The 26,066-nt window shown below is 44.7% G+C and overlaps 1 protein-coding gene across 1 annotated transcript in view; it reads left to right on the plus strand.

Moving 5' to 3' along the window:
• SUMF1 (sulfatase modifying factor 1) overlaps positions 1–13,888 on the plus strand; it is a 287,292-nt gene extending 273,404 nt beyond the window's left edge. The window contains exon 9 of the mRNA XM_085624512.1: positions 12,260–13,888. Coding sequence (XP_085480638.1) covers positions 12,260–12,367 — 108 coding nt within the window. The 3' untranslated portion in view covers positions 12,368–13,888. The remainder of the gene's footprint in view (positions 1–12,259) is intronic.
• The last annotated feature ends 12,178 nt before the right edge of the window (positions 13,889–26,066 follow it).

Raw genomic sequence — 26,066 nt, forward strand, 5'->3', positions numbered from 1 at the left:
GAGTGACATACGCTGGAGTAGCGTACAGTGGAGTGGCGTTGAGAAGAGTGGAGAAGTGTGGCTCAATGGTTAGAGCGGCAGACCTCGATGCAGAGCACTGGTCCGGGACTAGGGTTCGATTCCCGTCGCGGCAGGGTCTCTGGCTATAAATTCCGCAGACTGGATATTCTCGCCTCAGTGCCTATTCTAATCATGGGTCCCACGCTGCAACTCTGGGCAATAGCTTGCTTAATCTCCACAACGGCCCCAACAGCGCTGGGATGCCTGGCCTCACCATGGGGGTGCCCAGGAGTGGACACCTCACATGGAAAGCCAGGAAGGGTTCCTTCAGCGGTATGAGTACAGTGCTGAGATACCCGTAGTGGTGATCGGCGCTATATAAATACCTATACATTTACCTATACATTTACATACAGTGGAACAGCGTATAATGGAGTGGTGTAGACTGGAGAGGCGTAAAGTGTAATGGCATAGAGTCGAGTACAGGGTAGAGGCGTAGAGTGGAGTGGCATATACTGGAATACCATGGAGTGGTGTTTAGGGTAGTGGAGTGGTGTACCGATATATGTGAAATTTAGCAGCAATGTAGATTATGGTGTGAAGAGTAACGCAAAACAGTGAATTTTGCTGCCTTGCGTTTATCCAGATTTACCAATCAACAGAGGGCAACGCATGGTGGCCTTGTGTTGCTTTGTAAATCAGATTTAAGTATTGTGTTGCCCATGCGTGATACAAGGGTACCGCAATACAATAATACAGCTAGTTCTTAGTTCTATTTTGGGCCATGTTATATTGCGGTAAATTTGCAGTATACCGTGGTACATGGCGATGACAAGCCAGTATATAATTGGATAATGGCAGTTTTTAGAAAATGAAATACAAAGGCAGCCATATTGTTTTACTACTCTCTGGCTATGCTCTGTTGGGGCCTTAGATGTAGTGATATAGGTAAGTGGTAGATATTATTATAGTTCACTATAGGAAGGGAAAAGGGGACAGCGAGCCACCACGCCCTAGGAAAAGGGGCGGTAAGAGAGGGAAGAACACATGTCCTTGACAGGGGGCAGGAGAAGCGAGTGGGGAATCATGTGCTGATGCCCGGGGAGTGCGCATTTGGGAGGGCCAGTGGCCACAAAGATCAGGAGAAGCGCTAGCCAGATGCCGAAGAAGTATGACAGGAGATGACCTGAGCATGTGGGGGCTATGGGGAAGGTGGTCCGAAACACCTCAGGGCGTTTCCATGACAACAACAGTGAGAAAAGGACCCTAGACCGCCTCAAAGACTTCCAGTTTGTCTTTGAGCTTATATGTCACCCGTTCATGAGCGGCAATGCGATGAAGTGCCACATGCCATTCCCTGACAGTGGGGACTGCCGGCTGCCACCAGTACCATAGGATGCAAATACTTCGCCGCGGCGCAACCCATCTGTGTTCGTGGAAGGTAAGGTCTGGGAGGTCTGAGATATTGAGGAGGAGGGCAAGGAGGGAACTGGGAACGAGCAGTAATGGCAGAGCGGAGACCATATACCCACCCAGTAGGTCACAAGAGAATGACATATCTAATTTGCTTTTAGAATCCCCCCACAAATGGATCAGAGCCGATGGCCTGGTTCTGAAATAGTTCACCTCTTATCCACACAACTGCCCGCAAATAATAAAAGTAAACCACTCGCCATAACCAGGGGTGTCCCCCACTAGGCTTAGTCCTCTCACCTACTCTTCAATATCTACATGGAACCCCTCACCACCATCCTCAAACAAGCAAACATTCCATACCACCTATATACGCAAAACACCCAGCTCTAGAAGTATCCTCTCTAGAGGACCTACGCCGGTTAAACTCCACCCTCATTATATTCCAAAACTGGCTCTCTGACATCCACTTGAAACTCAACCAAGACAAGATGGAAATCATTCTCCTTGCCAACAATGGACAAACCACCCAGATCCAAGAGTGGCTAAATACCATCGATGTTTTTAACTGCAAATTGACTCTTGCTGAAACCATCAAATCTCTGGGAATCACCCAAGACTGAGCATGAGCCTAGACATAAGGAATACTGCAAAAAGTGCATTCTACATCCTAAAACTGCTATACAAAATGAAGCCCTTCCTCCCTCCGAATAATTTAAAAATCGATACACAAGTGATGGTGGTGTCTAGATTGGACTATGGGAACGCCACCCTCATTGCTGCTGCTAAGTTGCACTTAGCCCCTCTAAGAGCCACACTTAATTCAGCAGCAAGGATGGTCACTGGAGTAAAAAGACATGCTCACAAGTCCCCCTCCCTAAAAAATCCAAAGTGGCTACCGATTGAAGCCTGTTGTCGTTTCAAAACTGCCTGTCTCACTCCCAAAGTCCTTCACACCAGGAAAGCAGTCTACCTTGCAACCAAACTCAGTAAGGCAGGCCAGCTGAGAAACTTAAGATGCACCAACACTCTGCTTCTCATTCCACCCAAAAAACATTAACAAAAAGCCCTTGTAATTTCCTTCCTGGCGAATGTCCCCAAAATCTGGACCTCCCTCTCAGTTCACATCAGGACAAACCCTTCCTTCATGAGCTTCCAAGGCGATTGAGAGACCTTCAGCACCTCAACCCTTCAGACTCCAAAACCTAGTTCACTACTGTAATCTCTTCTTCAAACTACATACATTCTGTTTTGTTTCAGCTCTCAAGTAATTGCTCCAATTTGATTGTCAACATTGTTTTCTCTCTGTAATCAGAGTCTTTCTCCACTGCCTTGATTGACTATATCTGTAAAGCACTCTGATGCCCTTGGGTCTTGCCAGCACTATATAAAACTCATGAAATAAATGAAGGTTTCCATAAATGGTGGTCAATTTAAATCCTGAAAATATGAGTAATACAAAGGAATATATCTTACCTACCACCAAGAAGCAATATATAAAATATTCCTCCCATGTACCTCTGACAACTGCATATATGTACTCATGTGCTTGTCATCTCCAATATGTAGGGAGCATTCTTTTCTCCTTAAAGAAACGTATTTTGGAACATCAGAGAGCAATTCGAAATGGAGATGTCACATCCTGTTGCAAGACATTTTGGACAGGTTCATGGAAATAATGCTTCTAAACTAGTTTTCTGGCATTGATAGAGTGCAAAGGAATGTACGTGGAGGCAATAGGATTAAATAACTGAGGCAGCTGGAATCCATATATATTCTGAATCAGGGGGTGTTGAATAAGGCTGAGGAGTTGGAAGTGGATGTAAAATAATTTTGCCCAGAATGCTTCTATCTGCCTCTTAGTCGCTGAGTAATTGATTCTTGTGATCCATTCTCTTTTGTGTAGATTTGATATTTTTTCTACCTCTGTTCTCTCCCTATTTTGTTTTCTTTTGCTGCACGTATCAGTCTTTTAACTCTGATTAATTTTGAGACCTGGTATATATGTTATTATTACAGGTATCATAGTTTATATGTGGATTTCCCGTTCAGGTAATTTGTTTAATTGTCCACTTGGGCCTTTTTCAATGTCCGGGACAGCTTTTTTCAGCGGCGATTAACATGATTAATGTCTTTTCAGTGGTCATTGAATGTACTTGCACATCATCAGGGTTGATTTTGCTGTTTTGCGTATGTTATATTTCACGCATTCATCTATATGTTATTGTTGAAAAAGCATACTTCTCTGTTATATACAATGAATTTATAATTATTGTTCATAATTGACTCAGAAGATAAATTATATTTGAATTCTACGAGTGGAATTTACTGATTGTTTGCCAAAATGTTTTTTCTTTGAAATCATGGAGTATTTCTTTTATATTTATGAAATGAGCTTTCTTCTGTCACCATGATGAAATTTTCTTCTGTGTCTATGAAATTTTTCTACTATTCTCTAGAGATGGTGGGTCACTTATCTTGACAAAGGGTCTGCTGACGTGTTGCACAATAAATGCTTGTGTATATGCACTATCTTGAGTGCCTGCCTGCACTGAAATTATCTATCTATCAAAATTTTATAGTGCAGTCGCCACTGTATGGTTATAGTTAGGACCTAGTAACCATAGGAAGTGGATTTTTTGATGTGCTGATAACTTTGGTGCTATTTGACGAATCCTCACAAAACTTTCCAAAACAGCCAAAATGGCTGAACAGAATGATACCAACTTTGGCAGTAAGCTAGTGCTTTACCCAAAAGCGTGCTTTTTGTGATTGGCTGTAAATCTGTTCAGTAGTTTCTGAGAAATAAGGTTGAAAATGTATAGAAATCTGGACGGTTGGGTTACATGAGAACGTAAAAAAAAAAAAAATAGAGCGATCTGATTCACAGAGGGGAATTCACCCCACCCCCATCTGCCACCTCGAACCCATGGAAGCTTGTACCCTCGTTGGCCAGCCGCAATATGATGAAAAATGTGTGGCTGCCATTGCAGGACAACAAGGACTCTGTCCCAGTGCCAAGATTACTTACAAACAAAAAAAGAAAGTGGTTCCACGATTCTGTGGGACTCTTGTGTGAGCCATTACGATTCACCCTCACTCTCGCAAGAATCCTGCAGGATCAGAAAAGGATATTTGAGAAAAAAAAACACAGGTGGGGTTGATGTCACTTGGGGCAGACCGAGCCCTGCAGCCCAACTGAATGCCACGCATTGTGGAGGGTCGTTGCCTGCAGGAGGGTTGGATGCAGGCCCAGTGGCCCAATCACTTCAGCCAACCCCACTTCAGCCATTCATGGTGGGAGGTTGGCTACGCGCAGGGGGATGTGGAAATGGCAATAACCTATGCCTTTACGTAAAACAAAAACACCTCGAAATTTCACTGAAAATAACAAAGGTCATAGGAACTTCATGATTGGGAATGGTAATAATATCTTGAGTTAAAATTTTAAAAACTCATAATTTCACAGGAAAAAACAAATGTTAAAGTGACGTTATCGTCAGCTGGAAATGGTAAGTTAAAACGTAACATTTTTTAAAAAACTGAAATTCAACAATTATAATTAAACTAAGTAACTATAACTTGTGCGCTCATCCTGCACTGATTAAGAGCTCACATATTACAGCACTCATTACAGCACTCACGACACGTTCTAGTATATCACTGATAACATCACTAAGGATATCAATTTTTACAACACTGTGCATGGCGAGCGCACAAGTTAGTTACTTCCTGTAACTATATTTGGTGAATTTTAGTGTTTTTATTTTTTATTTTAAATGCTACATTTTAACTTGCATATTTAGGTACCATTTAATGTCACTTTAACCTTTGTTTTTGTCAGTTTTTTTCTAAATTTTTTCTAAATATAAATGGATATTTTAACCTAACTAGGACATCACTTTAACCTTTGTTTTTAGTATATTTTTTAGTAGGTGTGTGTGTAATATATATATATATATATATATATATATATATATATATATATATATATATATATATACACACTTATTTATACGTGTATGTGTATATATATATATATATATTTACTACTGGCGGTCGCCAGTAGATAGTTATAGTTACAACCTAGTTTCCATAGGAAATCTCAAAATTCTATTTTGAATAACTTCGGCGCCGGTTGACGAATCCTCGCGAAATTTTCAAAACTAATGGGGCGCTCCGTTCAGCTCCTACCCTGAAAGTCTCGGGGTGATTCGTCAAGCGGGGGCCGAGAAAAAAGGGGGATCCCAAAACGCGTTTTCCCCATGCATTTTTCCATAGGACCTTTAGACACAGCTACAGCCAGAACGGCTGAACAGAATTACTTGAAATTTGGCAAAGAGGTAGTTCTCAGGTCAGGCATGTGCCTTTTGCATATATGGTGTAAATCCGTTCAGTAGTTCCTGAGAAAATCAAAAGTAAAATCATATACATATCTGGGCGGAGCCTAACCACACATCTCATTGTGAGATCTGATTGGCTGTCAGCACTTCATCCAAGAAGTGTTGGCAGCCATCTTGGGACCAATATACATGATAGCACCTCATTAAAAAGCATTGCAGTTAATAGAAGGTTTTAAGACTTTAGTTACATTATCAATCATTTGTTGATGGTACCATACTCATTTTAGGAATTTTAGTATGTTCTAAGGTGATTTTACCATGTGAAAAAGCCTTCTGCTGGGATATCATGAATCATGTTTGAGAGAAAACTATTTTCACATGCTTTTCCCACAGAGGTTTGGAAGGTGATCTATAAGCTAAACTGAGAGCATATTTTCTGTAAATTCACATTATCTTTCTCAGTCATGTGAGAATGAAGTCTGACATTCTCAGTAAAACATGTACATCCAACAAGGGCAGAGACTGTCAGTTGATTCCTTTGTGTTCTACTGCAGCTTCCCAGAGTGTTCCAAAGAACAACTAGAGCGCTAACAGTCTTACTTATGACAAAGGTATGGCACACCTGAAGCCATCTTGATTGGAATAAAGTGGTAACATTTAAAACATTTAATTTAAAAAGGAACAAAATGAGAGGGTTCATTTTGCCATAGAATGTATGATTAGTGCTGCAGAAAGAAAAATTAGGGCACATTTTGATTGACTTCTCAAATCCTCTTCTATTTCATTAAAGAATTCTGACATGCAGACTGAAACATGCACTTTCAATACCAGCAGCAGACTTCCCTGGCGAGCAGTAGCTTTACTACAGTGATCTAATGAGCAACTAGAGTGCTAACATTCTGAATTTATGGCAAATGTGTGACACATCTGAATGCCTTCTTCATTGATTCAAAGTAAAAAAACTGACAGTATGCCTACTGAGGAGACTGCAGTAAATGAGGAAACTTCATAACAAGTCTCCCAAGATGGCCACCAGAGACAAAAGAGCCCAAATGTAGCACAAATATCACCGAGATGTAGCCCAAGTATAGCCCAATGACAGAAATCCCAGAGTGTTTTAAAGAACAACTAGAGCACTAACAGTCTTACTTCTGACAAAGGTATGGCACACCTGCAGCCATCTTGATTGGAATAAAGTGGTAACATTTAAAACATTTAATTTGCAAAGGAACAAAATGAGGGGGTTCATTTTGCCATAGAAATTATGACTAGTGCTGCAGAAAGAAAACTTAGGGCACATTTTGACTTCTCAAATCCTCTTCTATTTCATTAAAAGGTTCTGACATGCAGACTGAAACATGCACTTTGAATACCAGCAGCAGACTTCCCTGGTGAGCAGTAGCTTTACTACAGTGATCTAATGAGGAACTATAGTGCTACCATTCAGAATTTATGGCAAATGTGTCACATCTGAATGCCTTCTTGATGGAACCAAAGTAAACAAGCATTGAAAATGCAATAGGTCTCGCCCTCGTTTAAGTTAAAGCAATTCTGTTTGTAATTAGGTGGCTTTTTAGCTTTGCTTTTATTAGTGTTTTTCAAAATTTCATGTAAATAACATGCATATCTGTATATGTATGCATGCATTTATATTTGTATTTATATAGATATGCAAATTATATATATGTTTATATATGTATGTATATACATATATATACACATACATATATATAAATGCATATATGTGCATATGTGTGCGTGTAGAGAGAGGTAGAGAGAGGTAGAGAGGTAGAGAGGTAGAGGTAGAGAGGTAGAGAGAGAGGTAGAGAAAGGTAGAGAGGTAGAGAGTAGAGGATGAGTAATAGAGAGTAGAGAGAGAGTAGTAGAGAGAGTAGTAGAGAGTAGTAGAGAGAGTAGCAGAGAGTGAGTAGTAGAGGGTGTAGTAGAGGGAGTAGTAGAGGGAGTAGTAGAGAGTGAGTAGTAGAGAGTGAGTATTAGAGAGTGAGTATTAGAGAGTGAGTATTAGAGAGTGAGTATTAGAGAGTGAGTAGTAGAGAGTGAGTAGTAGAGAGAGTAGTAGAGAGAGTGAGTAGTAGAGAGTAGTAGAGAGAGTAGTACAGAGTGAGTAGTAGAGAGTGATTAGTAGAGAGTAGTGGAGAAGTAGAGAGTGAGTAGTAGAGAGTAGTAGAGAGTGAGTAGTAGGGAGTAGTAGAGAGTGAGTAGTAGAGAGCAAGTAGTAGAGAGTGTATAGTATAGAGAGAGTAGTAGAAGGTGAGTAGTAGAGGGTGAGTAGTAGAGAGTGAGTAGTAGTAGAGAGTGAGTAGTAGAGAGTGAGTAGTAGAGAGTAGTAGAGAGTAGTAGGGAGTGAGTAGTAGAGAGTGAGTAGTAGAGAGTGAGTAGTAGAGAGAGAGAGTAGTAGAGTGAGTGGTAGAGAGTAGTAGAGAGTGAGTAGTAGAGAGAGTAGTAGAGAGTGAGTAGTAGAAAGTGAGTAGTAGAGAGTGAGTAGTAGAGAGTAGTAGCGAGTGAGTAGTAGAGAGTGAGTAGTTTAATTTAAAAGGAACACAATGAGGAGGTTCATTTTGCCATAGAAATTATGATTAGTGAGGAAAAAAGAAAAATTAGGGCACATTTTGAGTGACTTATCAAATCCTCTTCTATTTCATTAAAACATTCTGACATGCAGACTGAAACATGCACTTTCAATACCAGCAGCAGACTTCCCTGGTGAGCAGTAGCTTTACTACAGTGATCTAATGAGCAACTAGAGTGCTACCATTCAGAATTTATGGAAAATGTGGGACACATCTGAATGCCTTCTTGATGGAATCAAAGTAAACAAGCATTGAAAATGCAATAGGTCTCGCCCTCGTTTAAGTTAAAGCAATTCTGTTTGTAATTAGGTGGCTTTTTAGCTTTGCTTGTATTAGAGTTTTTCAAACTTTCATGTACATACCATGCATATGTATGCATATATGTATATGATTGCATGAATTTATATTTATATAGATATGCAGATTATATTTATATGTTTATATATTCACTGAAAAAACCATAGGTTTCACACACGTTATAGTTACGAATTAGCATTTAAAAAACCTTGCAAATTCACTTAAAAAACCATAGGTTTCACACATGTTATAGTTAGCTGGACATTTCACTCGTAAAAAACCAATGAAATTCCCCCGTTATAGTTAGTGCAGGCAACTATAACTCACGCGACCGCAATCCTCTGCTGATGACGTCAGATATTACATCACTGTATTTAGACACTTATTTACCCATGTCTTCTTCCATTAATCTTTAGCTATACATATATTACAAATATTTATTTTTCATAAAGACACATATGTCATCAGTGATGTAATATCTGACGTCATCAGCAGAGGATTGCGGTCGCGTGAGTTATAGTTGCCTGCACTAACTATAACGGGGGAATTTCATTGTTTTTTTACGAGTGAAATGTCCAGCTAACTATAACGTGTGAAACCTATGGTTTTTTAAGTGAATATATATATATATATATATATATCAAACATTGTCATATTTTGTGATTGATTTAGTCATTGAACGTTGTGTTTGTTGTCTAATGTTTATCGTATTGATGTAGCTCATCCTCTACAGTTATCACTGATGTTCTGCGAAGCGCTGACAATAATGAAAATACACTAAATACAGAAGAAATACGTGCTGCATGGTACTGTCTTTACTCCCGGTCTCATTCACTGAGCCCAAGACCACAAGTGTGTGTCCTTCAATGGCACCTTTCAGGAAGTGTTCTGCACATCATTTTCCTGTCTGCTGAACAGTAGTTCTTTTAAAGTAGAACAGAAAGCACAACAAAGTCGCTGCCTCTTGACAGGGCGGCTTAAATCGCCGAGGGCTATTTTTAAAATAAAAGCTAATTGTAAATTATAAATGGTATGAAGTCAGTGCTTGGAAGTCCCAGAAGAATACTCTCAACCTTGAGATTAGCGAGGTGTTATCGCTCCTGTCGCAGCTTTTCCCTTGCCAGTTTCATTAGGGAAGCAGAAATAATCTGCAGGCTTAAATTTAAATGTCCATAGCAAAACTTCACACATTTATTTTAATACAGCTAGCCCAAGATTTGTTTGTAGTGTCAGGTGGGTCTGTGACATCCTTGGTTTATCTCAGTGACTGAACAGACTGTTTGATATTCCTTTTATATTTGCAATAATCCACAATATCGTCATAGAGCATCGAGCTAGCGTGCTTCCCAACCTTTTATTTCTTAATTTCATTAATCTCAGAGAAGCTCAGGAGCATCGGTCTTTCAGGTCTCCCTGGAGGCGATAGACCCGGTTTTACATTCCATGGTGGATGACCATCATTTGTCTTTTAAACCTGGACTGTAAACACACAAAGAATCTCTTTGATGTATGCAAACCAGCTCTCTTTAACTCTTAAGCTGAAGTCAGTGAGACCACATGGGTCCAAGGTGGGCCTTCTCTTGATGTTTTTACAACAGAGATCATTAGCCAACATTTTGTTACAGACTGGCGGTGCACTGACAGTGGGCACCCTTCCAGTGTCCGGCACTGCCTTGTCCCGGGAGGGATGAAAAGTGAAAGGGCACTCATTTTATTTTTTACTTCCAGTCTGCAAGTCTAGGGCGGGCAGGGCCATGTCGAGGCATCGCCAGCAGGGGGAGGAGGAGTGGTAGGCATTGAAAGTGCGCATGTCGGTTTGGCAGGCCATCTTAGGACAGCCAAACCCACATGCGCACTTGGGAGAGCTCCAGGCTGTTCCTTGGAAATATCAGCAGTGCTCAGGGCACAGGCTCCCAGTCACTGCTTGAGGGTGAACCTGGCCCGCTTCACCCAATCCCACTGTTGCTCTCATGCTGGGAGTAATAGCATGAGAGCAGCATTGGGGTTACGTGAGGAGCCTGTGCTATTGGCGATTGCATTGCCAGGAGCAGAAGATCGCGGCGGCCGGCAGCGAAAGGTAAGTGTATATTTTTTTTTCATTTTTTTTTTTTCCCTGCGCTGCACCCCCAGGTCATATTGGCAGCAGCCGCTGCTGTCAGTGCATGTAGATACTTATTCGATTGCTGGTATACTTTTATAAGAATACATGCATTATAATGCTTGCTGGATTGTTTACATATATTTGTGAAACCTACATTTAACTAACAATGAAAGAATAAGTTACAGGCTTCCGGAGAATCCGATGGGTAGCTAACACAATTAATTTGAGAATGGCTGAGAAAGTTTCTCACCTGTGACCTGAAGAAAGGGAAACCTTTCCATGAGTTTCTGAGAGGCCAATTAGAGCTCGCCCTGCTTTCCAGCCTCGTGGACTACAGACCTTTTCGCTCATCCGAGAACGGCCAAGAACACTGTATGCTTTGACCGGAGGACACAGGGCGCCTTCCATTCATCTATCAAGGGTGTCTCTGCTTCGTGAAAGGTTACTGAGAATTCTCCCTAGGTTTATTCCTTTAACTAAACGACTAAGCCTGGTTCCCTGCCACGTCTTTCAATTCATTTCGATGAGCATCGCTGTTAAAAAGCTGTGTGAGTTACAGGCGATGGTGGTAAAAATACTGGCAACAGGTTTGATGCTGTAGGGCCCCCTTCAGGCTCCTCAACAAGCCCTAACACCAGGCAGTGTTTCACTTTGACCTGCTGTTTGGCTAGTTTTGATTAGCTGGAAGTAGTGATACAAGACTCCCAAAATGTCATTTTTATTGAATCTTATATATACAGACAAAAAGATTTTGCATCTCTATCTATATTTTTTAATGAATACAAAATATGATCTAAGTGCTGGTCCATGCTATCTCTCATATGCAGCAGCCCACCAACTTCTAGACTGACAGCATAGGGATGTATTAAAAGGAACCCATTTCAAAAGCCAGCATAAACAGCTGCAGGAGTGCAGGTTTGCTCGCACCGCAGTGCTGCTTCCAGCTGCATGTTTCGTTTCATTGGATCTGGCTACTTGGCACAAACCCTAGAGACAGCCAAGTGTGCGTGTACATTTAGTAGACCATTTACTGTGTTTATTTAATATGTATGTAATCAATTTAGCTATTAGGTAATTGGTTATTTAGTGTAAAAATATAGTAGTTGCAACTTTTTTCCACCAACAAAAATAAATAGAAAATGATAAAACATCAATAAAATGATAAAGAAAGGTGAAAGTGTTAAAAACATACTGTGTGATCAGTATCCATACACATAAGAGGGCCATGTGATCTGAAGGACAGATCACAGGAGATCGAATCGGAGAGGTACTATTGCAGGACACACTGCATTTCATCTTCAGAGCTTCACTCAGCAAGGCCATGTGCACAAAGTGACCAGTGGGCGGGGCCACAAGCAGGGGAAGCATTCCAAGGCAGACCCAACCCCACTGCACCTATCGACTGAAGGCAAACTGAGGACATGCTTTTGGTGGTCTAAGAGTTTTAAAATCAATCTCTATTCACTGAATGTTTTGCATTTGTGCTGACTGAGTTCTCCCTTGTTTCCATCCAGTCCTATTGCTACAGGTATCGCTGCGCAGCACGAAGTCAGAATACACCCGACAGCTCGGCATCTAACCTGGGCTTCCGCTGTGTGGCCGATGTCGTCTCGGAAGACTGAGAGCTCCTGGTGGGGCCGAAGAATCTTCGACTGCTGTTCACTCCTCGTTGAGAAAACCCCAGAACTGCACTTTTTTAAATTCCAGGCAATAAGTACAATGGACTCTTCAGAATTATGATGGGAGAAAATGCTTTGCTTCAGACAACCAATGATCATGTAGGCTTGGGGTCCATTCAATTTCAGATTTTTCATTACCTTTAATAATTGCAAATGGTTCAGTATGTAATTATATATGTCTTCTAATGCAGGCACCATCCGTTTTTGTATATGGGCAAAGACGTCCTCTGGAATAAATCCATTGTCTGAGACAATATCTTTTGATTCAAATTTCGCTATTACATTTCGCTCCGGCTCCAGTCTACCCCTCCCCCGCCATCTCTAAGATGAGAGGCAGTGAATGTACAGGTGTCGCTCTTTCATTTTGACTGGCAGCGCTGTTTTGAGATTATAAACCAGTGTCAATTCCACGTGTTCGCAAGGCTGTAGTTTCTACTTTGGTCTTTGTACTCCATAAGAACCCGCTTACTCAAATCCATGGAGAATGGTCCAATCTAGATTTGGTTTTAATAGGGACCCTTATAACAAGGGTCAAAGTGCAAAAGCAAAGGAGGCAAAGGTGCCTTTAAATAATAACACCACAAATGTCATAAAGCTAACCTTATTGATGATATCTGCCGCAGGTGATGGGCACTAACCTAGGCTGTTATTTAATAGAAGACCCTTCCTCTGTCCCATAAGTATCATATTTGCTGCTTTCGCCATGCTTTTGCTCCGTTAAGACCTTTAATTGTCCTCCAGCCTTTTTGTAAACTAAAGAGCCAGAGATGTCCACTCCTTTTGTACAGTTTGTTTGTTGCAGGTCTTCAGCCATCAAGTTTGCAGCAGCGTAGATTGTATCTACTCTGGTCAGCTGGTGTCCTTTTTTTATTCACAGATGTAGGAATCCTGCACAGCTGTTGATAAAAGGCGGATCACTTGTAGTGAAGATGTTTGCGAATCAAACTGCGGTGGCACACATGTTGAACTCGGTTGCACTCATTTTGAATAACGTTGTAGTGGAGCCTAATCTTTTGCAGGATGCATATTTACTGAGAAAGTTATGTAAACCGTAAACTGCACTGCCATTCACTAGTGCACAAAGGGATGGTGAAAATTCCACTTTTATGACCGAATATTTCCTGCTGCTATTGTATAAGTTTAGCTGCCTCTGGGACCGTGATCTTTATGCCGAAATGTATTGATTTTCTGGACCTCCTGATAAACACATTTAATAGCGCTGTGTCATCAAATTAATGTTAATCGAAGGGAGCAGGGGTGTTGTTTAGACCATAATGGAATAGTGAAGTTGTTTCATTGTGGTCCGTTTACAGTTCTTATTTGAGGATTGTTTGTAGAGTTGTTTGCATAATCATGTTTTAGGATTCTACTAGGGACCAAAAGGTTCTGTGCCTCAATCTGAGAAAATATTCTATTTTGTAAATGCTGATCTTTTTCGAAATTAAATAAATCATGTATATGACATCTGTTCATTGTGGTTATTGTATTTGTGAAATTGTTTATAAAATCACTGTTCAATCTGCCAAGGCCCAGTCATTCACTTTTTTCCCAAAAGGTGAGCGAGATTAGTGATTGGCTATCCCACACAATACTGTTAATATTCAGTCCCTCTACTGTGAAATTGTCCCCCGTCGCGCCAGAGTACAATGGATAATGATAGATGTCTTAACAGCTGACTACTTGAGAGATACATTTGACTATTTCCCACAGGCTCTGGACTTCTCACCATGGGACAGTCACTGGCACAAGCAACCCCTGTAGCAGCCCCTACCGGACGGGAGGGGTGAGGTGGAGAGGACGAATACAAAAGATAAACACTTACCTTGGAACGGCCGGCCACCGCCTCTCCTCCGACCTCTTCCTTCTTCCTGTCTCCAGTCCTGGCTGGCAGCAGGAAGCACCCGGGCACACAGGCTCCCCTGAGCCAATCACAACTTTGCAATGCACCGTGGTTAGGTGCTCAGACTGGAACAGGGAGCCTGTGCATGTTCCCCACCAGGCTGTGTATTACAGCCTGGTGGGGGATATGCAAAGTGTGCATGAACTGTTTGGCCGGCTGGAGATGGCCGACCAAACAGTCATGCACACTTGGGGAGTGCCAACCACTCCTCCCCTGCTCTGGCCAGCCCCGCCCCACATTGAACAAGGGCACTGACTGCATGCAATAGGAAAAAATAAAATGATAACGATACATTGTCGTTTTATTTTTCCTTTTGTGCAGTGGGGCAACGCTCCTCCACCTTAGCAGAAGAGCCGCCACTGAGCAACATGCTTAAGGTATATTGCTGTGAAATCCCCACCTCACTGCTTGGTTCCCCCTTTCTCACACGTTTTTTCACATACCCGCCCTTACACACAACCCTCATGTTTTCATTCAAGGGAGATGAGCAGCAAAAACGGAAATGAAGCTGTGACTGGCTGCCTAGATATTGTTGTCTAGCCTTATTTTTCATTTTTTTGCTATTGGGAAAAGAGCATTTCCTTGTGCCCCACTTTGTTCCTTTTTTATTTAAACATGCAGTTCCTCCTCACCCCGTGCTGGCATCTCCTCGCTCGTTATTTTGTATGTTTTTCCTGCTTGTGTGTGTCTGAGGTGGTAAGGAATAGAAGGGTGAAGTGTCCAATCATAGGAAATGAGTCCGTATACCAAAGCCCTACACCTCTGTAATACTGACTAGATAAAAAACACTCACATACATTCTAAAATGAAATGAATATTACAAAAGAAAGGCATTTTAAATTCCATGTGTAGGAGTTTCACAGTGGCGGCTCCTCCATTTAAGGTGGAGGAGCGTAGCCTCGCCTGCTGCGAGCACAGCTGGTGCACACAGAATATTGTGCTGCTGGCAGCGCAAGCGTGAGGGTGGGGGCGGGGCAGATTCCTGCGTATTGCAGGATGACTGCTTTAAGTACTCAGTGCGCATGACAGATTGGCCGGCTGTCTACAGCTGGCCAATCTGTCATGCGCACTTCAGAGCCTGGAATCCCAGTGCTGTACAACAGCTGAGGGATTGTAGGCACAGGACCCCAGCCTCAAAATGAGTGCTGGGTTAGCCTGCTCCAACCAATGCCGGAGCTGCTGTCATTCTGAAAACAGCATGAGAGGAGTTCCAGGATTGGCTATATCCACTTGCAGGAAATAAAACACCTTTCTTTTTTGTCATCATCGTCGGGAGAGGAGAAAGGCAACAAGTCTCGGAGTTTTTCTTGCCCTCGTCCAAGATGCCCTCCAACATTTTATCTAATGTGCTTTGTCACTTGGTCTCTTCTGATTATCCTTGCAGTGTTCTTAACCCTTACCATCCTGGACCTTAATGCAGTTCAGCATGTAAGGCAACCATTTCCCATGTTTTTGCCCAAAAGGGTTGCTTTTAGACGTAGCAATCAAAATGCGCTTTCTCCTGAATTCATCCAGTCACAAAACACATTAAAGCTCATGTGTTTTATGATTGCATGACCTACAGAAAAGGGAATGAAACACTGTCATTACTAAAGTTCATGGTTAAAGATAGCTAAAGGAAAATATTTCAGTGAAAGTATTTGGTCAGAGAGGGAATAGATAGCATAGCAGTGTTCAGACTTATCACCCTTATGGCGAGGGAGAGTAGCCAGGACATCCATCCATTCACTCAGTTCTAATTTGGAGAATAAAAAAGAGTGACATGCCTATGCGCAAAGCAATTAAAAGGCATAAAGTGGTATTCTCCCATCAATCTAGAGCCTATGATCGAAAAGGTGTTAGGCAGATGGCATGGCATATTACCTATTAGGCATGTGCAATACGGCAGATAAGAACAAATGTTACTTGCCTGTAAACTGTGGTTCTCCAATATAGGTGTCTTTCATAGATTCACATGCTTGAATATTCCCCGTCGTCGAAGTGGGAGTCCCACGGTACATAAAAAGCAATAAGCCTCATGTATATAAATATATATAAGAATAAAATACATATATAAATAAACATCATATATTTTAAAATAACATACCAAGTCAAAAGTACCATAGGATAACATTGACACATAGGAATGCATTGAAAAAAGAAATGACTTTACTGACATATCCATGTCGTTTTTATAGTCCAAACTCCAGCCAATCAGGCACAAACACCCTCTAGAACCTTCTCCTCAGAGACTCAGGCCCTCAGATTTTCATAGCACAAGAGTGACAAAAGAGTCTTATGAGGAGAAGAGAGCCTCTGAGGGGAGGAGGGTGGGTCGCATGTGAATCTATGAAAGACACCAATACTGGAGAACCACAGTTTACAGGTAAGTAACATTTGTTCTTCTCCAGTATTGGGGTGTCTTTCATAAATTCACATGGTTGAATAGATTAGTGAGCAGTACTGTGCAGCCTGAAGAGGCAATATCGAAGTAGCATGAATACAATGACATAGCATCATAGAATCACAAAACTGATAACAACCCAAGGAGGAGGGAAGTAACAGAGGCTCACCTTATTTGAAAAGATTGCGAAGAACTGCTTGGCCCACTGCTGTATCGGCTTAGTTGATCTCCTCCAGGCAGTAGTGCCTCGTGAAAGTATGCCTGCTGGACCACGTAGCTGCCCGGCAGATCTGATGAATGGGCACACCAGCGAATAAGGCAGTGGAGGAAGACATCGCCCTCGTAGAGCGCGCCCTCACCCCGGAAGGAAGAGGCTTGCCTGCCTTCTGATGGCAGAAAGATATCGCTGAAGAAATCCAACGTGCAATTGTTGGTTTGGTAACAGAATGTCCCTTACTGGTACGCCCATAGGCAACGAACAGTTGGTCAGATTTGTGAAAAGGTGCCGTTCTGCTGATATAAAATTTGAGACACCTCTTTAAGTCCAAAGAATGTAGACTCTGTTCCGCTGGAGATTGCGGATGAGGAAATAAGGTTTTTAAAATCACAGGCTCATTAAGATGAAAGTCGGATGGCACCTTCGGCATGAAAGCTGGATTAGTTCGAAGGATAACTCAGTCCGATTTAAATTGGAGGAAAGGAGGCTGTATTGTGAAGGCGTGAATGTCACTCATGCGACGTGAGGAAGTCAGACCAAGCAGGAGGGCAACCTTCCAGGTTAAGAATTTAAAATCTGCTGAGTGGATTGGCTCAAAGGGCGCCTTCATAAGTTGCGCCAATACAATGTTAAGACGCCATGTGGGCGGAGGATGCCGAATGGGTGGAAACATCCGGAACAGTCCCTTAAAGAACTGTTGAATCAATCTAGATGAATAGAGAGAGGATGAGCCGTCCTGGCGAAAACGAGAAATTGCTGCCAGAAAGACCTTTAGAGTGGAATGAGAAAGTCCTGACTGTGCCAACTGCAAAAAGAAAGGCAGAATTTGTGCCAGAGAGGCGTGCACTGGGTGGATGTTTGCAGACGAACACCAATGACAGAAGCGTTTCCACTTTACTTTGTAGATCTTCACCGTGGAAGGCGCCCGCGCCTTGGCAAGAACCTCTCTGCAGGCAGGCGAAATATTCAAGTGAGCAAATTCAAGGTGCTCAGGTTCTAGGCCGACAATTTGAGCGAACTGGGGTTCGGATGGCAGATCAGACCATTGTTCATTGTGAGAAGGTCCGGCCGGGGGCGAAGAAGGATGGGCTCGCATTGCGAGAGGAGCAGTAACTCCGAGAACCATGCCTGCCGAGGCAATCAGGATAATGTGACATGGTTGTCTCCGCATTTTCCACAACACTCGAGGTACCAGCGGGATCGGCGGAAAAGCGTAGGCAAATATCTTGCACCAGTCCATCGAAAGGGCATTGCCGCACGACCCGCTGTGGGGAAGCCAACTTGCGTAAGACTGGCATTTGTGGTTCTGTGGAGTTGCAAAGAGTTCCAAGCCCGGGTGACCCCAGAGGTTGAAGACAAATTCCAAAGTCGGCTGATGCAACTCCCACTCGTAAGTCGATGACGCGGACCAGCTGAGGGAATCCGCCAGAATGTTGGAAATGCCTGGTAGGTGGACTGCTGCGATCGTGATTCGATGGAGTATGGCCCAATCCCAGATCTTCTGAGCTAGGTGGGAAAGCAGCGGAGATTTGGTACCGCTCTGGTTGTTTGCTGGTGGTGTTGTCCGTTTGAACGAGCACAGATTCCCCTTGAAGCAGAAGACGGAACGATTTGAGTGCAAGGAAGATTGCCATCAGTTCTAGCCTGTTGATGTGCCTAGAACGTTGGGACAGATTTCCACTTGCCTTTGATGGACAACCCTTGAAGGTGACCGCCCCATCCTTCCAGGGAGGCATCCGTGGTAAGAACGAGTTCTGGAGCCGTTGCCAAGAAAGAAGTGCCTGCTGCGATGTTTCGAGGCTGTGTCCACCAGAGCAGAGCTTGATCCATATGAGCGGTTACGAAGATCCGGTCACTGAATGAACCGGAGACCTGACGCCACTGCTTTTCTAGTTCTTCCTGAAGTGGACGACTCTTCAGTCTGCAATGCGGAATCAAAGAAATGCAGGAGGACGTCATCCCCAGAAAGGACTTCAAGATGCGGACTGAAACGGACCGTTTTGATCTGATGTGAGCTGCAGGATCCGTTTCTGCCGATCGTCGGAAACAAAAGCCATGGCCATGGAGGTTTTGAGAGTAGCGCATAGGAAAGTCCTGTGAAGAGCTGGCGTGAACTGAGATTTTTGTGTGTTGACTGACAGTCCCAGAGAGTGGAACAGAGTCCAACAAAACTGGGTGTCTAAGGATGCCTGATGGTAAGACTGAGACTTGATGAGACAATCGTCCAAATATGGGAAGATTTGAATGCCCCGCAATCGTAGATAGGCCACCACCGGAGCGAGGACCTTCGTAAAGACCCGGGGGGCGGAGCAGAGCGGAGCCCAAAGGGCAGGACGCTGAATTGAAAGTCTCTCTGGCCTACACAGAAGCGCAGGTATTTCCTGTGGCGTGGTAGAATCGGCACATGGAAATAAGCCTCCTGTAGATCGATTGTCGACATGAAGTCGTGTTGAGAGAGGAGCTGAAGAATTTCCCTCAGTGTGAGCATACGGAAAGTCTGATCCTTTAGAAACTTGTTCAGAGCCCTCAGGTCGAGGATAGGGTGCCACTCCCCAGACTTCTTTAGCACGAGGAAAAAACAGGCAAAGAAACCCAGCCCTTTCTGAGACTTTGGAACCACTTCGATGGCCCCTTTTTTTAGCATGAGTCTGATCTGTTGGAAAAGCTCCTTGAGATGAGCGGGAGGAGGACCGGTTGGGGGGTGGTGTTCCGAGGGAATTTGACAAATTCCAAAGCGTGGCCTTTTGAAACAATGTCCAACATCCAACGGTCTGAAGTTATTAGTGACCAATTTGAAAAGAATTTGGAAATTCGTCCTCCAACTCTGATAGGGGGGGCCTTGAGAGGAGGGGGGTGTAAGCATAGAAAGTCATTGTTTTTGGAAGTGTTTCCTCGATAGTTAGACTTTCCCCTGCAGGACTTGTTAGTCTGTGGTCGATAAGACTGTGGACTTTGGGAGAAAAAAACGCTGATTTCCCTGATTGTATGAACGATATTGTGTCGATCCGCCACGAAAGGAGGAGGTGGTGCTGCGTCCACGAGCACCCCGAAAAGGCTGTCTTTTAAACGGCTGAAATGCCAGAAACCGGTCCTAGGAAGCTTGTTTCCGGTCCAGGGAAGGCATGGCTTGGCAGTTTGGGCTGGACTGTTCCCATGAGGCACAGGGTCAGACTGATTTGCATATGGCCATGTCTGAACTGGGGTGGCAGAGTGGGCTAAAGAACGGTGATGGATCAAACCCAGATCTATTGACTGGGTGTGAGTGTTTGATTGGTTCTGATGCTCAGTCCATCACCACCCCCTTTTGTACCGCTCTTTTAAACTGCAGCGTGCCAAGGGAACGAGCTGTTTCTGTGTCCTTTTTTATTGTTTGGAACGCCTCATCTACGTGCTGACCAAACAGCGATTCCCCATCAAAGGGCATATCGAGGATCTTCGCCTGGACTTCCTGTCGAATAGAAATAGAGCGCAGCCAACCCTGCCTCCTTAGAACAGCTGCCCCAGCTAGCTGGTGAAAACCAGTTGAGGCAATATACACAGAGCAATCGATGATCTCTGAAGATGCTCTTTCTCCCTCCTGAAGAATCTTGAGAGCGTCCGCTCTAGAAGGCTCTGGGATGAGGTTGATGAAAGCAGCCATGACAACATTTGGCGGTCGTAGCGACCCAAGATGGCCAGAGAATTCGCTGCTCTGACAGTTGTAGAGGCCATGGTTGAACATTTTTTGCCAATGGCATCCAAGCGACGCCCATCACGGTCAGGTGGAGAGGTTAGTGGAGAAGAGGGATTCTTTGAGCGACGTTGTGCCGCCTGGGTGATCACGGAATCCGGCTTTGGCTGGGATACCAGGCAAGCAGGAGAAGAGTCCGGAGCCTTATACTTTTTCTCCAACCGAGGGAAAACTGCAGGAACTGAATTTGGTGCTTTCATCAGTTTTATACCCCCGTTCCATATGAAATCAATTATGGGCACAGCCCGAACCTGCTTCTGCGGCTGAGTTTTAAAATCAAATAAAAAGCAATCCTCCTCTCTGACTACCATTGGGAGATGAAAACGCTGCGCCGCTCTCTCCATCAATTGATGGAAACCTGTAATATCAACAGGAGGAGAGTTCACTGGTGACCCCGGAGGTGGAGACGGCGAATTGATCTGGTAATCGTCCCAGTCAGCCATAGTATCATTATCGTCCCCCAGGAGTTCCCCTTCTTCTGGAACCGGAAGGACGTCAGCGTCATCTGTAGGAGGAACTTGGAAAGGAAAGGAACGGATGGTATTTGTTCCGCCGGCGGCAGAGGAGGTGCTGGAGTATTCGGAGGCGCTTCTCGTGGAGAGCCATGGGTAGAAGATGGAAAACGGCGTTTGTAATCCTCCAGCATAAATTGGAGATTAGAAATGAGGGATAAAGGCAACTGCGCCATTGGAATCTGCGCAGGAGGTCCCTCCTCCTGATAATAATGATCCTCCTCGTCGAAATCTTGACATTTTATGAAAAGCTCCGATGGACTGTGAGCAGCCCGGAATGTGGTGTCATCATCCGAGGCAGAATCATCCTCATTGCCAGAGGGAAACAGTTGCGGCGGCGGTGGAGTGGCTGGTGGCAGTGCAATGGTATCCAAAACAGCATGACGATGCTGCAAGAGTGAATCGTCGACAGGAGCAGACGTTGGCGTAGAAAGAGGCACCAACGGAAGAGATGCAAAATTTGACGTGGACGAGAGACCTGCCGTCGACGAAAGAGCTACCACCGTCGACGAAGCCACCACCGTCGACTCAGCCTTAGTCCCCGTCGACGAGGAGGATCTCTTCTTCTTTATCCTCGAAGATTTAGACATCGACGGAACAGCCACGGGTTTCTTTTTCGTCAACGAAGATATTGGAATCGTCGACTAGACAGCTCTCATGGAGACACAAACCACCGTTGACGAAGATAGTGTCGACGATGTCGCCGTCGACGGCATCGGAAATCTGCTGGAAGCCGTCGTCGCCGAAGTAGTAGAAGTTGCAGATTTCGTCGACGGTGCCCGTTGACAGTCTGGCACGTTTTTGAAAGGAAACATGCGCTGGAAGAGCCACAGACGCCTGAGAGTGAGATCTCGGGAGCGTGGGCGTAGCAGTAGAGTGCGTTGGCACTTTAGCAACCTCCAAAAGTTGAAGCTTCCTCTTTTTAAGAAAGGGGGAGGGCAAGTCTTGTACACTGCTACGCTTAGAGGAGGCTCCAGTGCGTCCAGAAGCCAAACTTTCGACATCAGAGAGAGGGTTATCTGAGCTCTTCAACTTCTGTAGCCACAGAAGGAGGCGGCCCTCCTTAAGAATCTTCTGTGAAAACGTCCTACAAATCTTGCAGTTTCCTACCTGATGGTCAGGGTAGAGGCAGTATATACATTTTTCATAAGGGTCCTCTGAATAAAGCCTCAACTTCCCACATGAAGCGCAAGGACGGAAAAGAGACTTCTTACTAGAAGACATCAGGAAAAGTTGAAGAAATCCAAAACCAGAGAAAAAACTGAGCAAAGCTCAGGGAGACTCCCTTCACACGACGTGCGGTAGAAAATCTGAGGGCCTGAGCCTCTGAGGAGAAGGTTCTAGAGGGTGTTTGCGCCTGATTGGCTGGAGTTTGGACTATAAAAACGACATGGATATGTCAGTAAATTGATTTCTTTTTTCAATGCATTCCTATGTGTCAATGTTAGCCTATGGTACTTTTGACTTGGTATGTTCTTTTAAAATCTATAATGTTTATATATGTATTTTATTCTTGTATATATTTGTGTATATTTATATACATGAGGCTTATTGCTTCTTATGTACCATGGGACTCCCACTTCGACTACGGAGAATATTGAAGCATGTGAATCTATGAAAGACACCCCAATACTGGAGAACCGACCTACTGTTTATAGATTACATTTACTTATTTTTGTGTTTTATTAGTAAAGATAATCTATATTTTGCTATTCCCTTCGTACCAAAATTCATTCTGCACATTATGACTCCAGGAGAACCAAGTGTTTTGTTATGCCGGTTGTCAGTCATACAGAATACTTTCACTATATGAATAAAAGTCACGGTCAAACAATTGACCTCAAAGTATTATTAAAAGGTAAGTCTCTAACTGATGTTTAATTGCAATTTTATTTCTGTGCAGGATAGTAAAGTTTGTGATGCCCTGAAATACTCAAACTTCTTTTTAGATCTGTTTCATGCTTTTTGTATGGATTTAAATATTACATATTGAATATTTAAGATAGTCCAACGCGCAGGCGCTTAGGGACTGGCTCACACACTGGGCGCTGCAGGACCTGTGGCGCATACTCCACCCGACAGATGGGATCTACTCCTACTACTCAGCAGTACATGATTTGCATGTCCGGTTAGACAGGATAGTGGGGTCCCAATCCTTGCTCTAGCTTATTGCGCAGTCAGAATACCTGGGGCAAACGCACTCCAATCATAACCCCCTGTGGTTCCAGATCAGCTGGGAGGCAGACCGCTTGCCGGTGCCCACGTAGCGACTTCAACCAAGCGCGCTGGGGGACTCAGAGTTTTGCTCTTCCCTGGGTACGGCTATCTTAGCATATTTTGACATTAATGAAGGGACGGCGAGCAACGCATTAGTGGAGTGGGACGCCCACAAAGTGGCTGTCCGGGGGCACTGCTTGGGGGCCACGTGGAATATACATAGGACGCTTTCAGACTCCCTGGCGCGCTTAGAAGATGAGCTATTACAGTATGAGCGGGAAGGAGAAGGATGGGGTAGACATTCGCACAGGTTGGAGGTTCTCAGCCCCCAACATGCGGAGCTTCTGGAGCGGCTCCGATGTCACAACTATGTGGCACACACAGCCAGAACACACGCTAGGGCGGATAGAGCGGGCCGCCTATTGGCTTGGTTGATACGGCAGGAGGAACACCGTGCCCCGATAGGAGCAATTCGCAGGGTGGCCGGGACGCTGGTGTATACACAGCACGAAATCCACCGGGCCTCACTGATCACTATAAGCAGTTGTACAAGGCCAAAGGAGTTGGCCCCAGGCACCTTCTAGAGGGGTTTTTGGACTCTATCCAACTGCCCACAGCTTCCAAGGAGCATAAGGAAGCACTCAATGAACCTCTCTCCTTAGAGGAAATTGGGGAGGCGATCCAGTCAATGGCATCCGGGAAAACGCCGGGGCCGGACGGTTTGCCTGCTGAGTACTATAAAGCATATTGTGAGTCCTTGGCGCCGTTACTTCACGCGCCCTACAACAAAGCGATAGAGGAAGGATCGCTACCCCCTTCAATGCTGGAGGCGTTCCTGGTCTCCCTACCTAAACCAGACAGAGACCCCCTGGCGATGCTTAACGTGGATTATAAAATCCTTGCAAAGGTGCTGGCGGAACGGTTGGCACCAGTGGTCCCCCACTTAGTACATGCAGACCAGAATGGGTTTGTCCCTGCGAGGTCCACGTGGTTAAATCTCAGGAGGTATTTCAGGGTGGCAGCCGAGACAACACATGAGTGGCCCAGAGCGGGATGCCTTATCCAAGATCTGGAGAAAGCGTTTGATTGCCTAGAATGGGGTTACCTGTCGGTGGTGCTGTTGCGATATGGGTTGGACATGGGGTTCCTCCATATGGTCGGCCTGCTCTACAAGAATTGCTGTTCGCACTGGCAATTGAGCCCATAGCGGTGGCTATACGGGCGACTCTAGGGGATGGTATACCACTGGGGGACACAGTTCATCAGGTGTCGCTCTATGCTGACGACCTGTTGGTGTATGTGAGAGACGTGGGGTGCATGCCGGAGCGGCTGGCCCAGCTGCTGCAGACCTTTGCCACTATCTCGAGGCTTCGAGTGAATGCGGGTAAATCCTGTCTTTATGCTTTTAGCGCAGGGACCGCGGACCCGGGTACAGTCTTGACGGTGTACAGGTCCAGTGGAAAGAGGGCACCTTCCGATATCTGGGGATACATATCTACCGTCGCCCAGCTGATTTGCTTGATGGGAACCTGGGAAGGGCGGTCACGACGCTTAAATCACAGGCGCGCTTTTGGAGTACACTTCCACTGACTACTACAGGTAGGGTGGCGCTCGCCAAAATGGTCATGCTTCCCCGCCTCCTGTACTACTTTGTTAATTTGCCGCTATTTATTCAGGCCCCCTTCTTTAGCATGCTCAATAGGATGTTGCGGGACTTTGTCTGGGGCACTGCTAGGCACAGGCTGGCGCTTGCGAAATTATTCCTGCCGACGGATCGGGGTGGCCTGGCTGCTCCTTGTTTCGAACACTACTATCAGGCCGCTCATATGCAATGGGTTGCTCGCTGGCTGGCGGATATGGGCAGGGATGATACAGTCACAACAATGCTGCCTTACTCGCTAGAACAAATAACCAGACTTTTCCATCCTCTTGCTAGTTACGCGGCCGACGCCGCTCCTCTGGGCTGTGGCATACAAGTGCTACCGAAGGGCCCTATATCTCACTGCAATGCTGTCCCTTACACACCGGCCATACCTCTGGAGGGTTCCCCTAGTGGTGGAGGGGTGCTTACAGCTCCTGCGCTTGTGGAATGGTGGGAGGCCGATGTTAGTATGCTTGAAGATTTATACCGGGATGGTGAGCTCATACCATACGAGACCCTGGTGGCAGAGGAAGGGCGTGCGTCTCCCCAGGAACATGCAGTTCCGCCAAATCCAGTTATTCATTGTCCACAGGGCTTATCTCACACCAGAGCTGATCAACAGATATTTTCATCGTAACGATGCATTGTGCCCTAGGTGTAATGAGCTGGGGGGGCGGGGTTCTTGCACATGCTGTGGAGCTGTCCTGGGTTGGGCATCTATTGGCGCGCGTTTAGTAGGCTGCTGCAGGGTAGCACGGGTCGTACCATACCCTTTGACTGGCCCAAATACATCTTGCACCACTTTAAGAGGTCCCCTAAAGACAAGGTAACGTCCCGATTCTTGGATCTGGGGCTCGTGGTAGCAAAGCGCTTCCTTACAAGGAGATGGAAGGCACACGACCCGCCGCACACACGGGCATGGGGTTCCTCATTTCAGGCATGGGCTAGGGCAGAGGGGACTGCCATCGGAAGGGAGGAAACACTGGGGTTGCGGAAGGAGCCTATAGCGGCCCACTGGGAACAGATGTTCTGTGCGTTACA

This window comes from Triturus cristatus, chromosome 9 (assembly GCF_964204655.1).
Source record: "Triturus cristatus chromosome 9, aTriCri1.1, whole genome shotgun sequence".
Taxonomy (NCBI): domain Eukaryota; kingdom Metazoa; phylum Chordata; class Amphibia; order Caudata; family Salamandridae; genus Triturus; species Triturus cristatus.